This window comes from Plecotus auritus, assembly GCF_963455305.1.
Source record: "Plecotus auritus genome assembly, chromosome: 3".
Taxonomy (NCBI): Eukaryota; Metazoa; Chordata; class Mammalia; order Chiroptera; family Vespertilionidae; genus Plecotus; species Plecotus auritus.
Window position 1 is genome coordinate 39701900 of NC_137772.1, and position 17975 is coordinate 39719874.

At 38.8% G+C, this 17975-nt stretch overlaps 1 protein-coding gene across 4 annotated transcripts in view; it reads right to left on the reverse strand.

Moving 5' to 3' along the window:
- ERCC5 (ERCC excision repair 5, endonuclease) overlaps positions 1 to 17975 on the reverse strand; it is a gene marked incomplete at its 3' end in the record, with an annotated part of 135913 nt that overhangs the window by 113008 nt on the left and 4930 nt on the right. For all 4 annotated transcript variants that reach the window (XM_080661719.1, XM_080661718.1, XM_080661720.1 and 1 more), the window contains exons 5-12: positions 16821 to 16881; positions 15297 to 15440; positions 10513 to 10720; positions 9120 to 10217; positions 5240 to 5487; positions 4772 to 4891; positions 4161 to 4374; positions 2221 to 2365 (exon numbers count right to left, since the gene is read on the reverse strand). In XM_080661719.1, the coding sequence (XP_080517845.1) occupies positions 2221 to 2365; positions 4161 to 4374; positions 4772 to 4891; positions 5240 to 5487; positions 9120 to 10217; positions 10513 to 10720; positions 15297 to 15440; positions 16821 to 16881 (2238 nt within the window). The remainder of the gene's footprint in view (positions 1 to 2220; positions 2366 to 4160; positions 4375 to 4771; positions 4892 to 5239; positions 5488 to 9119; positions 10218 to 10512; positions 10721 to 15296; positions 15441 to 16820; positions 16882 to 17975) is intronic.

A 17975-nucleotide genomic window follows, 5' to 3' on the forward strand; every position in this document is an offset into this window, starting at 1 on the left:
CCTAACCTCTCTGCCTGCCGACCTTATCACCCCTACCTTGCCCCCATCAGCCTGACTGCCCTTACACCTTGCCCCCCTGGCGGCCTGATTGCCCCTACCTTGCCCCCCTTCCGGCCTAATCACCCCTACCTTGCCCCCTGGCCAACCTGATCGCCCCTACCTTGCCCCCCCTTCCAGCCTGATCACCCCTACCTTGCCCCCTTGCCAACCTGATCGCCCCTACCTTGCCCCCCTGCCAGCCTGATCGCCCCTAACTGCCTCTGACTGCCTGATCCCCCCCAACTGCCCTCCCTGCCAGCCTGATCGCCCCTGCCTCTGCCTCGGCCCCCAACACCATGGCTTTGTCCAGAAGGAAGATGGCTGGTCGACCTGGTCTAATTAGCATATTACCCTTTTATTAGTATAGATAGATTATATAGGATAGGATTGCTTAAATGGGGGGGGGGGGCCTTTTTCAGCAGGAGAAGATGCTCTTGGCAGACAAAAACACATAATCCCTATATCTGGACTGATAGCCAGCCATATGCACTATACTGCCAAACCAGTCATTAAAAAATTGAATCACTTTCTTACACCTTACAATTAAACAGCTGTTGCCCTTAAAACCCCTCCTCAGCCCCCACCTTAGGTTCTGCCTTCACAGTTCACCCAGAGTAGGTTCTGACTGGTCAGTTTCTATAACAGTCAGCATCCAAAGCTCTGCCTCTTAGGCAGCTGTTGGCTCCTCGCAATTCACCCAGATTTGGTTCTGATTGGTTGGTTTCTATGCCAGTCAGCATCTCTGGGCCTATCTCCAGGCCTGATCATAGAGGCAGGGCTGATCAGCAGCTGCCCCAGGCTGCTGGTGAACGAGCTGAACTGCTGACCTCTGGGAGAGAGAGAGAGAGAGGCTTGGTTGCTGGCGAGGCTTGGAGAGAGAAGCAGGGTCAGATCACCGTTTCTCTCTCCGGGCCTCATCAGCAGCAGCTGCTGCTGCTGATCAGCCCCGCCTCTCTCTCTCTCCAAGAGGTCAGCAGTTCAGCCTGCTTGCCTGCTGCACATGCAGCCTGGCATTCGGTCGAGCCTCCGGTTGTTTTGGATGTTACCACCCTGGCTCTTTATATATATAGAGATTATTTGTATAAAAAAGTGATTTGTAGTTTTTCAAGTTATTTAAATATCATGACCTACATGCTACCTAATAACTTACCTCCAGTATACATTTCCTCAACAATAAAATTATGAAAAGAGATAAAAAGCATAAAGAAAAATACATTGGTGTGTGTACTAAAACTAGAAGACAGCAATCATTAAAACAATTTTGTATTTAAGTTTTAATTCTCAACACTGATTCTTCAGACCAGAATAACCCAGAATTTTTCAAACACAGGAGATACAACTGGATAGAACTCTAAAAAAATCATTAAATCATCTGCTGCCAAATAGTATTTCATGACAAACTGATGATTAGAATATGTCATCACAATCTCATGAATATTCTAAAAGTCACTGAATTGTACACTTTTAAAAAGTGACATTTATGGTATGTGAATTATACTTCAATTTTTTTAAAGATGTCACCAAGGGATAACCTTTTGAAAGAACTACTTTCACAGACATACTCATAACTACCACCATCTCAGAATCTCCAAAATTGAGTGTGCCTCAAGTGTAGGACAACTCTAGGTACTATGTGGAATGCACCTCACCGTTAAATACATCACAGTATACATGCAGTGAGAAAAAGGACAGGAGTGCCTAATATAAAGTTCCTGGCATTATATTTCCATTCCCCTCTTTGGCCTACCTCTTTCAGAACACTCAACAAACAGCAGTACAAGTATGATTTGTTTCTCTATCACACCCAAGAGCATGGTAACTGCTTAAGGGTATGGTCTATAATGGTCCATCACTTAAGTCATCTTTTCTATCCCAGCCTAGCAGTGTCTAAATAAATATTTGAATGAATAAAGCAGCAATTTCTGTATATCTAGGAAATCCCACAGGACTGGCTTTGTACCCCTGAATTAGGATAAGCCTGGGCAACACTAAAAAACAGGGTTATCTAATTTCATTGGAATTCTAGAATAGGGAAAACACACTTCAGCAATTCCAACCAGTACCTCCTATTTTCTTAATGAACAATGATTTATAACCATTCATGGTGTAAATAATAGTTCTATTTGTTCATCTGGGTATTTATATGAACATCTGGATTAAAGAAATTAAGAAAGAACTTACGAAAACTTTAGGAGAGGTTCCAAGCCATGTCCAGGGAATTCATTGAGAATTTCCATAGCTGTAACACAACCTACAGTTGGTATTCCTTCTGTGTAATCACTTCCAAGCAAATAGGCCAAATTTATTAATTTGTTCCGGTCCAATCCTATAAGAGTAAAAATTATTATATATTTTTAATTTTATTTTATAAACATTACACATAACATTTATAAACATTTTATTATATGAATATATATATACACACATATATATATATATATATGTGTGTATATATATATATATATATATATCCTCATCCAACAGCCAAAGGTATTTCTTATTTACTATTAGAAAATAGATTTTTTTTAATGGCCACCTATTAAGAATTTTAAAGTTTCATCCATCCTCAGCTCTTAATACCATCTATTAAACACCATCTATACTCCGATCCACAAATTTAGCTATCCAACCTGGATTTCTCCTGTGACCCACAGTCACACATATTCAATTATCACCTTATATCAACAAATATCTCTATTTGGATATGTAATGGGCATCTCAGATGTGACAGACCCAAACCTGGATCTTCCTCTCTCTCTTGCTCCAACTGCTCCTTCCCCAGTTTCCCTCATCTCATTAATGGCGAGTCTATTCTACCAACTGCTCAGGATGGGAAATCATCCTTGACTATAATTCTCCTTCTCTCAAATTTCACACCCAATCCACTCACAAATCCTTTCTATAGCATGACAAACGATACTTAGTTTCTGGTCTCCTCCTTCCTCTCCAATATTAACTCTTGCCATTCTCCTCCTCATTCACTCACACAGGCCTCTCTTTCTTAGTTTGCTCAGACTGTCACAAGTGACCAGACTGAGTGGTTTAAACAACAGGAATTTATTTCCTCACAGTTTTGGAGGTTATAAGTCTTAAATCAAGGTGTTGGCAGAGTTAGTTTCTTCTGAAGGCCTCTCTCCTTAACTTACAGATAGATGGCTGTCTTCTCCATATGTCTTCACATGGTCTTCCCTCTTTCCTCTATATTCCAACCTTCTTTCCATATAAAGACACAAGTCAGATTGGAGTAGGCCCACACTAATGACCTCATTTAGTAATTACCTCTTTAAACGCTATCTCCAAATACAGCCATATTCTGAGGTACTGGGGATTAAGCCTACAACATAAGAATTTTGAGGGAACATAATTCAATACATAACAACCTCTTGCTTCCACAGAACACACCAATCAAACTTGTGCCTGAGGGCCTTTTCACATGCTAGTCCCCTTGTCTGACATGTTCATCTCCAAGATATCTAAAATACTAGCTTTTGCTTTCCTTTAGGCCTCAGCCCAAAAGTTACCTATATTAGTAAAGCCTTTCCTAACCACAACTCTACATAAAACAGTACATGCACTTCCTATGACTCTCTCGTCTCTTTCACTTCTTTATGTTTCTATATGGCATATACCACTAACTGTGCAATTATGATTTGTTTTATCATCTGTTTCTATTAGACGGTTTTATTCTTGCTGTTTCCTCATTGCCAAAAACAACAACTGGCACATACAAAACACTAAATATATACTTGTTGGATAAATGGGATAAAGACTTCCAGAAACACTAGTATAGGGCCATGAGGTTCATGAATCCAGCAGGAGAGACTCCCACCTGCCTTCTCTCACTACCACCTTTGTTTGGTTCACTCTCAAAATCTCAGGTAACCAAAGTTCAAACAGGTCAGATGATTAAATTGCAGAAAACACTGAATCATACTAGAATTTTAATTTCTTAAACCTAATTTAAAAATCCTATTCCTCTAATAAGCAAAAGATCACTTATATAAAAATTGTACAGACCTATCATTTCTATTAATGCATCAAATTAGTTCCTTAGAAAGCAAAACCTACAATACAAATTCTAAAGGTAATTTCAGAAAAGTAATCATACTCTGAAGTCTTACCTAACTGATTGTGAAAGTCCACATATTGGTAATATTCTACAAACTTATTTTTATTAAAAAAGTTTTTATACACATGCCGTGCTCCAAACAGCCAAATATCACTATCATCAGTGATTGTTCCAGAAGTTTGATCAGTCAGGTCCAGAATGGCACACTGAGCCTCTGCTTCCATGGGAGCCTCAATGTAGGGAATTCCAAACAGGCGAAGAAGTTCCTAAAGAGTTACAGAGAAACAATGACACTACTGAAATGTAGTACCTTCCTTGACCCAGAAATGGAAGGAGTGCTTACACATTTTATTTAATGCATTCCCTCAGGGAATCTGAATGAGTAAAAATATCAATAGATATTATTAAAAGAGACCCAAGTTGGAGCCCAGCCAGTATGGCTCAGTGGTTGAGCATCGACCTATGAACCAGGAGGTCATGGTTTGATTCCAGTCAGGGCACATGCCCAGCTTGCGGGCTCGATCCTCAGTGTGTGGCATGCAGGAGGTAGCCAATCAATGATTCTCTCTCATCACTGATGTTTCTATCTCTCTCTCTCTCCTTTCCTCTCTGAAAGCAAGAAAAAAATTTTTGAAAAAAGGAGGGCCAAGTTGGTAAACCTACCTGGCTTTCCAAAAACATCTGTCCTGTAACAGTAGCAGCGATCCGTTCTTGCTGCTGTTTTTGAGCTTTCAATGAATTCTGTTGTGTTAAAAGGTTGTTCTCCAGAGTTTCCAGCTCCTCCTACAAAATAATTTCATTTGTAGATAACCATATTAATAATCCAATTCAATTCATTTGTTACAAAAGCCTGCACTTAATCTGATTGAAATTACAAATAAGTTCTCCCCTTATGAAAATTTCTACTTGGATTTCTGAGCAACTCTGTAATATCTTTAGTTCCCTTACTAAATCACAGCAAAAGTGGAGACTTTCCCAGAGAATAACCTACATATAAAAGGAACTATCAGCAAGAACAAAAAAATGCATGCAAATAGCTAATAAATATTTATCTAGTAACTCCTTAAAACTCAAAAGCTACTTAACATGGCTTCCTTAACAGTAAGTTAAAGGGTGACATAACATTATTACCAAATTAATATCTTGCCATTCATTGAGCGAATCGTCTGCATCATTTTCAGTTTCTTCATGTGGCTCAATACCCAAGGGCTCACTTTCAGAGTTGTCTCTTAGGAGGCCCTCAGAGTCACCAGTGGCTTCTTCTTCCTTAGTTCCTATCAGTTCCTCTTCACCTTGTCCAAAGGAAGGTTTGGAAGCTTCTGCTAACTCAGTATGAGGTTCGTCATCACTAATTACACTCTGTACTTCAATGAAACTTCCTGTACCAAAATAATAATGTCACTGTATCTACAACTGAAACAATAAAATTATCCTGAAATCATCAATGGCTTTCCAAAGTATTCTGAAAAATTGTTTACCCTAAAAAGAAAAGACCTAAATGTAATAGAAAACAGGTGACAGTAGCATATTACTATTAAATAAATTTAATGAGATGCCTATAACTTCAAAATAAGCCTTTTCAATGAAAAAAACTGGCACTGTCTTTAATTAGGAACCAAGCTTTCAAATATTTGCATATTAACTTTATACAAATATGTTCTTTAAATTAACTATTATTGTTTTAAAATTCAAAAAGAAGAATTACTGGGTATGTAAACAATCTTGGGAGGTTGTTAAAGTTTTATGCAATTTCACTATGAATATAGTGAAAGGAGTTTTAGGGATAAAATAGGCAGGTTTAGGGAATTTTAGGAATAAAGAAGATCCATGAAGGAGGAAGGCAGAGGTGAGGGCTTAGAGTTGCCAGAAGGCATACATTCACAGAGAAGGAAAAAAAAAAGAGGTGCCATAGGATAAGGGGAGAGAGAAAGACAATCATTCACAGAAGATAGGAAAAGCCAGAGGGTATGGGGAGAAAGAGGAAACAAACTTTCAGAGGATAGAGAAATGCCGACATATGGGAGAAAGAGGAAAACAGATTTTCACAGGAGATAGAGAATTCTACCACTGAAGAGGGAGAGAAGGAGGGAGACACTACGTGGGGTTTGGGCTTTGAAGTGGATATTCTGCAAAAGAGTGACCAATTAGAAGGCAGTATGAAGAGACAAAGAACTGTACCTTTATAAACCTTGGCAAAAACGAGCTTGGTGGGTTACCCCTTTGGGTCCCCCTTCCTACGCGGGAGTCTATATTTGCTTCCAGTAAATTTCCACCCTTTTCATCTACCACCTTTTGTCCGTGGCTTCATTCTTCGAATCCATCTGGACAAGAACCCAGGAAAGAAATCACCCTGCATCCTGCTCAGGAAAACAACCCAACTCAATAGCAAAGAATAAAGCTATCACATAGTGGGAGAAAAATCCTGGATAAGTACTCGAGAGAAACAGCTTTCTCTTCCACTTTCTTTTCCTCCTCTCTGGTCTTTTCTTTTAAAAGTATGGTGATTCCCTTCCATCCTTTCAGGCACAGTGGGCTGGGGTAGAGGGCATAATCAGGATGGAGGGGGCAGGGCTCTCAGGGCCCGAGGCCTGGGGTGAGGAGACAGCCTAAGCCAAGGAAGAGGCCACTGGGATCAGGAGATGGTTATAAATAAAGACAATCCTATCTAATAAAAGAGTAATATGCAAATTAACCATCACCCTGCTACACAAACAAGCCACGCCCACCAGCCAATCAGGAGCAAGTATGCAAATTAACCCAAGATGGCAGTTAATTTGCATATCCAGGAGTAGAGCAAAGACTGAAGACAGCGTAGAAGGAAGCCAAGCGTTGCAAAAGGGAGCGAAGCTGCAGAGAAGCAAGCAAGTGGGGCTGCGGAGAAGGGAGGGAAGCAGGCGGGGCAGGGGAGAAGGGAGGGAAACAGACTGCCACAGGAAGCCCTATTGCAGGAATCTTCCTGCAACGGGCCTCTAGTAAGCAAATAAGTACCCATGTTTAAGATAATGGGAGCAAGGTTCCTCACTGTTAGGGAAATTTCAAAGAAGGTGGAGACTAGAATGAAATCTGTGATGTTGGACTAGAAGTGCCAATATCAGTGTGAATTTATGGATTTTAATATATAGATAGGAACAAATTAGATGTGTGCGTGCACGTGTGTATGTATAAACATATGTCCTGGCTCTGCTGCTAAGAGGGCCTGAAGCAATGACACTCCAATAACAGATCTTGGTTTCTAAACACCATGCCATTACAAGGAACCAGGGCTCTTTGGCAAAATGGCTGGTTTCAGGGAAGGGCAGGGAAAGTACAAGATAAACCTGTAATATCTTGGCCAGGAAATAAAGAAATGCTCAAAATAAAATGGGTAATTGTCAAAAGTCACAGGAGCCAACTTGAAGGGACAAACTAGATACTGGCCAAAGCTGAGACAATTCAAACAACAAAGTATGGTAGTACCATAATTTCTAGATAAAATAGGAGTCCATGAGTTTGGACTGATACAAAAAATAATAAATGGGAGAAGGGAAAGATCTTCCTTATAGTAGGATGCCAACAATATATAAGAAACAGAGTTTAAAAACCCCCATTTGGCAACCATGATAGCATAATTTATTCAGGTAAATATCATCAATGGATGCTAAAAAAAGTGGGTGATGGTTTTTTTAGTAACAGCATATTTATATAGCCCCCAATACTCCTTTCTATAAAATACTTCCTCATTACAAAGGGAAAATACCGTTAAAATGGAGTAACCTGCCCTGACCGGTGTGGCTCAGTGGATAGAGCATCGGCCTGTGGACTCAAGGGTCCCAGGTTCGATTCCGGCCAAGGGCATGTACCTTGGTTGCGGGCACATCCCTGGTGGGGAGTGTGTAGGAGGCAGCTGATCGATGTTTCTCTCTCATCAATGTTTCTAACTCTCTATCCCTCTCCCTTCCTCTCTGTGAAAAATCAATATATATATATTTTTTTTAAATGGAGTAACCTGGCAGACACTAGGAAAAAAATTACCAGGTGTGTGTGTATGGGGAGCTGGGTGGGGGGGGGGGGGAGAGGAGTTAAGGGGGCTGCATAGTCATTTCTTCTTATTTGCAGCAGTTATGTTCTATAAATAGTCACTGAGAACACTAAATACATGAATACTGAAACTTTGTACCTCGAGGAAATATATTTATAATTCTAAACCCTAAAAGCAACCCATCTTGGTAAATTCTATTTTCTTTATTTTACAAACAAGAAAACAAAGTTCAGGGGTGTTAAAAGACTTGCCTGAGGCCACCCTACTAACTGGTGCCAGAGCTGAAAGTCAAACCTGTCCAACTGGCCCTAGAATCAAAGCTTCTTGCTCTACACTGCATTGTTCTCTCCCATCTCCACCCTCTGGTCTCTGTAGGAGAGCTGAAACAAAAAGGCAGAGTGTCACCTTGCTCAACCTCAGCTGGGAAAAGTGTGGCAACTCAAATTTTTAGCTGCTCTATGCACGTCCATCAATGACCACAAACAGTGCGGTGAGTACTGATTCTGGGGTTACAAATAAATTCTGCAAATATGGAATCTATAAATAATGGTGTTTGGCTGTATAAAAGTGTACACAAAAATAAATATAGATACATAATATACATAGATAGAGAGATATGATAAAGCCAACATGGTAAAATGCGCAGCCACTGAGGTACTGGATAAGGAATCAGAATGTTGTATAATATTCTTTTGACTTTAAGTTTGTGATTAATTCAAAATAAAGTTAAAAGAACTGAAAGGAAACTTTTTATCTTCTCCAGTGTGGGTACTCCCTCCCTTTAAAAATAAATACAAAAAGAAGAGCAAAACAGGAAAGGTCAAGATTCCATCACTAGCTGTGTGCGCCTGGGAAAGTCATTTCACCTTTCCAGGTCTCTAGGTCATCAACTGAATAGAGTGGCAACTGGACCACAATAAAGGATCTCTCAGTTCCCACAAATGTGAAGTACCACCGTCCTTATCTCTAAAAGAGAATAGAATAAGCACCTACCATCAGATTCACTTTCCTCAGAGTTGATTTCCATTGGTTCCATAGACTTTGGAGCTGAAATTAAACCCTGGCCTGAAGATTCCACTGTCTCACATTCTTGGATGGTTTTCAGGAAATCCTCATGCTCTTTAGCATTTTCTAAGTTACTTATTGCCTCTGATGGGATACTTAGTGTGTTACTTGTTTCTTGTAAACTGACAGTAGCAATAACTTTAGAAGCAGGATTTTTTTCACATTCATCATTACTTGAAAGAACAGAAGAATCATACTTAACCTCAGATGGATGAAGATCTTGTTGTATCTCAAGCACTTTGGTGTATGTTTTATTCTCTGATACAGAACTTGGATTTACAGGAGGTGCTGATGTCAGTTCTCCTCCACTCGGGAGCCCAGGTGCATTCATGTGTATAACCACTGTGTTTTCTAAAGGAACTGAATCTTTCCTATCATTAACCGTAGGCTCATCACTTGTCTGAAAGGCTTTGTTAACCCTGTGACTAAATGACATTTGTTCTTTTGGAATGTTAGATTCACTGCCTTCACAAAAGACAGTACTTGACAAAGGAGCTGAGTCGGCTACCTCTTTTTCATTATTAGTGCAGGTTACATGCTCCTCTACAAAGTTCACACTGGTTGAATGAGTCACTGTTGTCAACAGCATTTCTTTTCTATCTCTTGTTTGAAGTCCTTCATCAGTTTCCTCATCAGAACTGCTCATAAACAGTTTTTTTGCTTCTGACCCTCCAGTCTGCACATCATTCCCAGCATGCACTTTCACATCTTCATCATCATCCAGAGCTTTCTGAATAGCCAGGAGAGTCAGTGGTGATACGGAGCCCTCATCTCCAGCAGTAAAAGCATTCCTCATATTGTGCTGCCTTTGATTCTCACTCTCCAGCTCCTCTTCGGAGCTACTTCCCAACATGGCAGCTTGCATGGCCAGTACAGTTCTTGGAGAAGGAGGGGTTGCATCAGGCTCTTTCTCTGGCTTCAGTTTTTCACATGGAGGTGACTTTATGTCAAAAGACATGTTGTGCATTTTGCTGGAAGATGGAAAAGACTCTGAATCCGTATCTGCAACTTTCTTAGCTTGTATACCTTAAGAAAAAGTAAAACTGTGTAGATTTACAGTATAATACTTCTAGTAACATGAACAAGAGTATACTGATTCTCATAAATTTTCATTTAATCAGCAATTAAAGAGTTAACTCATTAGTTAATATTTAGTGGGTTGGTACAACCCATTAAAATAGGTAATCCATTAATAGCTTCACACAATTATTATTACATAAGTAGATTTCATTAATATTATCCAGGAGTGGCAGTTTATAGAGTTCAGAGACACAACACATTTTTGGCTTTTAAATGTCAAATAAATGATGGTGCCCAATACCTTTTATCAAGATGTAATGTGAAGTATCTTCAGAGACCACTCTTCTTGACTCCACCTCTTTCAAAAAGCCCCCTTCATCTTCATATTGCCTTTGGATTTGTCCTGAATGTTGCTGATTCATTTCCTTTTGGACATTTTCTATGTGTTGGTTGAGATAGTTTTTTTTAAGTAAGCCTTTGAGCTGGTATTGTGAAAAGTCATTGGACTCCTAAAGCAAACAAGTAAAATGAATTTATATTAAATACAGATATTACCATATAGCCATCTCTTTCCCAAAAGGTGAACAAAGAGCAGTTAATTTTTCTTCATAGATGGTATTTTCATATTATAAAAGTAAAATTTGAGTACTTAGGAAAAAACAGTAACATAATCTTTAAAACAAAAAGAATTGAGCAAAACAAAAGAAACCATGGCTACTGTTTATGATTTAATCACTCATTAAAAATACATGGCTTGTGCCGAAACCGGTTTGGCTCAGTGGATAGAGCATTGGCCTGGGGACTGAAGGGTCCCGGGTTCGATTCTGGTCAAGGGCATGTACCTCGGTTGCGGGCACATCCCCAGTGGGAGGTGTGCAGGAGGCAGCTGATCGATGTTTCTCTCTCATCGATGTTTCTAGCTCTCTATCCCTCTCCCTTCCTCTCTGTAAAATATCAATAAAATATATTAAAAAAAAAAAATACATGGCTTGAGCATGTGATGTACGCCAGGCACTGTGACATTTTTATTATGGCTTAACAGATGAGACAACTTTCTAAAATGTAAGTAAATAGGCAAGTAAAGTGCCCAGCATAGTCCCTGGCCCACAAAAGATAAAAAATAAATCATAGCAACCACAGTTATTAATAGTAAACATTTGCAAAGCATTTCCTATGAAAGGCATTCTTCTAATTACCTTTATATATATTATCCCATTTTATTCTCAACCACCGATGAGACAATTATCATTATCTCCAATCTAAAAATTAAAAAACTAAGACTTAAGTAGGTTAAGTACCCTTCCTAGAAGCGCATAGCTAGTAAGTGAAAGATCTGGGATCAAAAACAGATCTTTTGATTAACCCTTATATATATTAGAGGCCCGGTGCACAAATTGTATTTGCCCACTGTAGAGATGACACAATGACCCAACCTGGAGCACTTAGAACTTCCCTTAGCTGTGAGAATTACACATCCAATGAGCTGCTGCACTGGATCACTGAGAACTTCCCTTAGCTGTGAGAATTACACATCCAATGAGCTGCTGCACTGTACTACCCTAGTCTACAGATCCCAGAGCTGGGTGGTAGCAGAAAGAAAAGCAAGTGGAGCAAGTCATTAGGGACCGTCTCTGGCTCCCTTTCCCATTGTTGTTTACATAATCCAAATTCTATTTCCTCAAAGACCAGCCAAAGATCCTCTCACACTCAAGAAATAAAATGCTTGATTGGTAGACTGAACCTGGATTTTTCCCCTGAAATAAAAATAAATTTACTTCGGTGCTTTGCATATAATTTCTGTATACCTTAGCTATTTCCTGTGTTCACATTCTTCATAGAAAAACAGATTAAGGACAGAGCATTCCAGCCAGAGAAAATACCAAGGAGTGATGGGAAAAAAAGTCTCTCCTGCCTTTTTCATATTTTGTTATCAATTTTAAAAATGTTCAAAAGTCTGCAGAAAAAAGCCCTGACCTGTTTGGCTCAGTGGATAGAGCGTCAGTCTGCGGACTGAAAGGCCCCAAGTTCGATTCCGGTCAAGGGCATGTACCTTGGTTGTGGGTACATCCCCAGTAGGGGGTGTGCAGGAGGCAGCTGATCGATGTTTCTCTCTCATCGATGTTTCTAACTCTCTATCCCTCTCCCTTCCTCTCTGTAAAAAATCAATATTAAAAAAAAAAAAAGTCTGCAGAAAAAAGAATAACAAATCCATTCATTAGGAATAATAGTGCTGCAAAAATTCACATTCTGACCTACAGTGAGTTAAAGGAGAACAATGTTAGAAATAATAGGTGGTAGCGGTAGAAAGGAAAACAAAATTCATTCACCAACTAAAGATAGTAAAAATTAATGGTGTAGCATGATCAGGAGATATGCTCAATAAAACCCAACTCCGCACACCACCCCGTTGGGGGTTTCTGTGGCTGTGGAGCCACTATCAAATGCTTTAATTTAAAGAATTTCTCACTAAATTCCCTATTACCAATGTCCAGAAAGTAGAAGAGGGAACATGGAGATACAACTGCATTTCCAGCCTTGTAACAGAGGAAGAAGTACATGGAATTTCTAGTTAGAACAAACTTTTCCAATGTGATTAGGTTCTATATTACTATTCGTATTCTACAATGAATATTATGGGTTAAAATAACTTTTATGAACTAACCTAAGAATTGAACCACTTAAGCATATAATGGGCACTAACTATGTGAAAGATACTGAGCTAGGTGTTGAAAATACAGAAGTGAGCAAGGTAAGCATATTTGGGTACTAAAAAGTATAAAAGAGAAATTATAAAAGAGAAATGAAAATACAAAGCAGGAGACAAGATGTGATCTTGGGTGGAAAATCAAGAAATCTTTCTTTGAGCCGAAACCGGTTTGGCTCAGTGGATAGAGCGTCGGCCTGCGGACTGAAAGGTCCCGGGTTCGATTCCGGTCAAGGGCATGTACCTTGGTTGCGGGCACATCCTCAGTGGGAGGTGTGCAGGAGGCAGCTGATCGATGTTTCTCTCTCATTGATGTTTCTAGCTCTCTATCCTTCTCCCTTCCTCTCTGTGAAATATCAATAAAAATATATTTAAAAAAAAAAAAAAAGAAATCTTTCTTTGAGTAAGTATTTGCAAATTCAAACTTATAAATACAGGGTGTCAAAGGTAAAAAAATGAGCAAGAGTAGGATCATATCATCAACCTCTCCTCTCAAAACACATTTATGTTGGATTAAAACTACACTAAACATCTTCCTCTAAAATTTTTTGGTAGTGACTTTACTCCATTAAGAGCAGTTGTTTTGTTTCACAGAAAATTTAAACAAAGCATTACCATGATGGAAGTTGATGGGTTGAATCAGGTAAACAAAAAAAAATGAAGTTGGCCTGTTCAAGACATTATTGTCTTCTATTTAAATATCCACTGGAAAGGTCCCTACTGTGCAAACTAAATATGCAGAATAACTTTTGGACTTGTATTTAGGAAGTGAGTTGGACTTCATTACTTTTTGAGAAAACATGGATATGCAAGCAGCTTGTATGTGTTTTCCCAGAAGGATCTCTCATAGTCATTTTTTCTCATAATTGCATTGTAGCTTATTCTATGCTCCCAAGAAAGGCTGATCCTTCTGAAAGAGCCAGGCCCTTGGAAAGAGATTATATGTAAGACTTACTGCCGGAAGCCAATTCCAGAATGTCATAATTACAAGACTTATGTCAAAAGGTTGATGAAACTTGGGGGCTCAACAAGGGCTGAGTCATATATGTAATCACCTGTTGGAATGGCTGAAAGGCACTTCCCCCAAACCTGAATAGGATGATTGTTTGCTGCCAGACAGCTCAGGGCATCTCAATCTACATGTTACTGCCTCCTGTAGGCCAAACACCTGAACAGCTGTAGGCTATTCCCTAATCTGACATGCTTCTGTACCCTTTCCTTTGAAGTGTATTATCTCCACCTTGCCTTAGGACAAATTGTGTTAATAAAAAGCAAGGGTCCTGAGACAAGGAGAACTTTAGCTCCTTTAGCTGAAGCTCCTCTGACCCACAATGCCTTTCAAAATTATCTTTCGTCTTTGGACTCTTAATCTATGCACAGCCTTTCTCCAGATTGCTGAACCCTTTGTAATGCTGGAACAAGAACCCCGGCAACTTACCACTTCATAGATAAAGAAATCCCATGCCATTTTAACCTATACCATTAGGGACTGTGTGACTGTGTGAGCAGGTACCTGGATCACTTAGATTTAGTGTCTGAGCAAAGATATTGGGAGTTTGGTAACTGCAGCCATTGGGTTAACATGGCAGTTATTTTAAATGAATTACTCATGTAGGTGAGATTTCAAGGTCATGGGTCACTGGAAACCTTTTCCTGGTTTCTGCATCCAGCTGCTCAGTGGTGGGGCTTTCTCACAAAGCAGGAGTTCTTGGTGGCACGGTTCAAGCCCTGCTCCCTCGCTCTCTCTCTTGCATGTGTGTCACTGTGTGTGTGTGTGTGTGTGTGTGTGTGTGTGTGTGTGTGTGTGTGTGAAAGAGAGAAAGAGAGCGAGACAGACAGAGACACAGAGAGAGAAATAGAAGACTTATATGCTTAGGTGTATTGTTTATAGAAAAGGCAGTGGAGGCAAGAGAGGTAGGCTTCTGCTTATGAGCATTTGTTTATGTATTTATCCCATGTTTGCTGAAGTTCTGAAAATGTCCTATATCTTGACCTGGGTGCAGTATTTATACATAAAAAATAAAATATACATCTAATATGTATATGAATTACACATATATAATACCTATGAAATAAAAAAGTTGAGAATTAAAATAAAATGTATACACACTTTGAATAATTATTAATTCCATTGGGTTAAATCTGAAAAGAAAGAAACATCAATTGAGCTGTCAGCTGTTAAAGTGTGCATACATTTTTTGGAGACACCCTGTATATGATGCTTCACAAATGCTGTTTACTGGAAACATTTTATAAATAATGCTTATCAATTTTCTTTTTTCTAATGAAAAATGTTTCTGCAGTTCTCAATTCTATGCATTAATGTGCTGTTATATATATATATATATATATACATATATATATATATATATATATATTACCTCTGGCATTGCTTCAAATAATGTTCTTCTTCTCTTGGTAAATTCTTTCATATCAGTCAAGATTTCATGCTTTATTTCAGGGGGCAGGCTGCTGAAGTCTTCAGACTCAATATCTATTGCATGAGGATTCTGAAAGAACTCTTCCTGTAAGGAATAAAACATAACACCATAAAATTAACATTTCATACACTTAATGCTATTCGCCATGACAGATATATCTTGTGCTTATATCATAAACAGAGTTCTACATAATCTACAATAGGCTAAACACAGTTGTACATAATCTGCAATAGGCATAAAAGTGAATGGCACATTAGGGAATATATTCATTCACTCATCCATACATTCAAAAGGAAAATTACTTACCAGGCACCTCTAATGTGACAAGCACTGTACCAGGAGCTAGAGTACTATGGAGATCATGCCAGATAAGGTCCGTACTCTTAAGAGTGAAGGAAGATATATTATAAACAAATACATAAACAAGATACAATGAGAAAATAAAGCAGGCTATTCTACTAAGGTAGTTGATTAGAAGAATAGAAAGCGACTGCCCTGGCTCAGTTAGTTGGAGTGTTGTACCATATACCAAAGGTAGTAGGTTCGATTCCCGATCAGCACACATACTTAGGTTGTGGGTTTGATTCCCATTCAGGGCACGTACCAGAGACAACCAATCAGTGTTTCACTCTCCCTTCCTCTCTCTAAAATCAATAAAAACATATCCTTGGGTGAAGATTAAAAAAAAATAGAAGGAGAAAAATAGAGAAGACCCCACTAAAAAATAACCTTGAGCAGGGATATGAAAGATAACAAAAGGCCTGATTAAGGACAGAGCATTCCAGCCAGAGAGAATACCAAGTGCAAAGGCCCTGAGGCAGGGATGAACCTTGTGAATTAAACATGCAAGGGAGGAGGCCTTTGAGGAGACTCCAGCCCCAGCTATGATCTGACTGCACTTATACAGGAGACACTGAAACTGCCTCACTGAGTTCATCAACCCTCTAAACAGTGAAAGATGATAATAATAAATGACTGTTTTCACTCCACTAAGTTACACAGCAATAGATAACTGGAGCATATAATACAGACATACAATACATATATATGCATACATATAATCAAATACATACATACTCAATCATACAAGGGATAGGGAATGGATTAGTATATGCCAAAATATTACTAGAAGTTATTTGTGGGTGGTATGTGGCTGTATTTTACATGAGCATATATAACTATTTCTATTTATTTATTGGTTGGTATCTTGTAAAAGAAAAACAGCTCATTTTGGATATCTAGTTATGCATAATTCCATATATATGTGTATGCATGTGTATATTTTATATATACATATACACACATGCATACAAATATAATACACATACACGCAATAAAAAGGCATCTATCTATTATTATTTTTAAGACACTTTTCAAAATTCATACCTCATTAAAATTATTCATTTTTATGCCATTCATTTCAAATAACAGCATAAATTTTGAATTCGAAAATTATTTAAATACCTGTAATGCTTGTTTTTGATTCATTCGTTCTTGCCATTCTTTTTCATCTTCCTCTTCTGAACTGAAAGTCAAACATACATTTACAATATGTGTGATGTAATGATTTAATGAAATATTTAATGTGTGATTAAATATTTCTTGAGTTCAAGGTACTGCTACCTGTAGGGGCTACAATGATGAATAAGATGGCACGGTATGTCCCGTCACTGTTTCACAGTCTGGTGGGGACAATCACAATATGAACTAAGAACTTCCAGCACAAGGGAAGAGCAGGTTGGCCAGAGTATGATAAAAGTCACCTCACCCGAATTTGGGATGTCATGAAAGCTTTCTGGAATTTCCTGCAATTATACTGTTTAGAAAAGCATGTGGTTAAAGGGTTGAAGTTTTATCCTTAAAAAACAAAATTAGAAGCTAGGAAGTGTTTTAAGCAAGGAAACGACAATATCAGATTTGGGATTTAATAGATTCTATTCTACACTATAAAGCAGAGACTGGGCTTCGCAGGGAGGGGTTGCTACAAAGGAGTAAGACCAGAGACAGAGAAAGAGATTTGGAAGCCCGTATAGTAACCCAGAGACAAGATGAGAACTGGGCTGATTCAGAAGTTACCTCGCCTCTCAGGAGTCCCTATAGAAAGAAATGAGGGCAGGTGGAGGACATAGTCAAACTGGTCCTCTACCTGCACTTCAACCACAGAAGCCGCTGACAATTAATAGCCAGCCAGAAAGAATCGCAAAGAAGCCTGAGAAAGAGTGGCCAGAGAGGTTCTCAGCAGGCACCATATTACACTGAGATCTGCAAAGTATCTACTGGATTTAGCAAGGATGTTGTGGTATGTGGTCTTTTGCATGGTGATGTGAGAGAGAAGACATGAGGCTGAGAAACTGGGAGAGACAGCAAGTGTAATCAAAATGTAAGAAAAACTAAAATCCATGTTTCGTGAATTATAAAACAACAGTCCTAGCACAGGCTCTACAGAAAGAAAAAGAAACCATCACAAACCACCATAACACAAAGACAAGTTACCAATAAAAAATTTAGTTTTGAAAAATATTCTAAACAGTGTCAAGAATGCATATTTTAGGTGCATTAATTTCCTCCTTAACATGTAGATTAAACATAAAGGGTTAAGTCTGTCTGAATACAGTGATA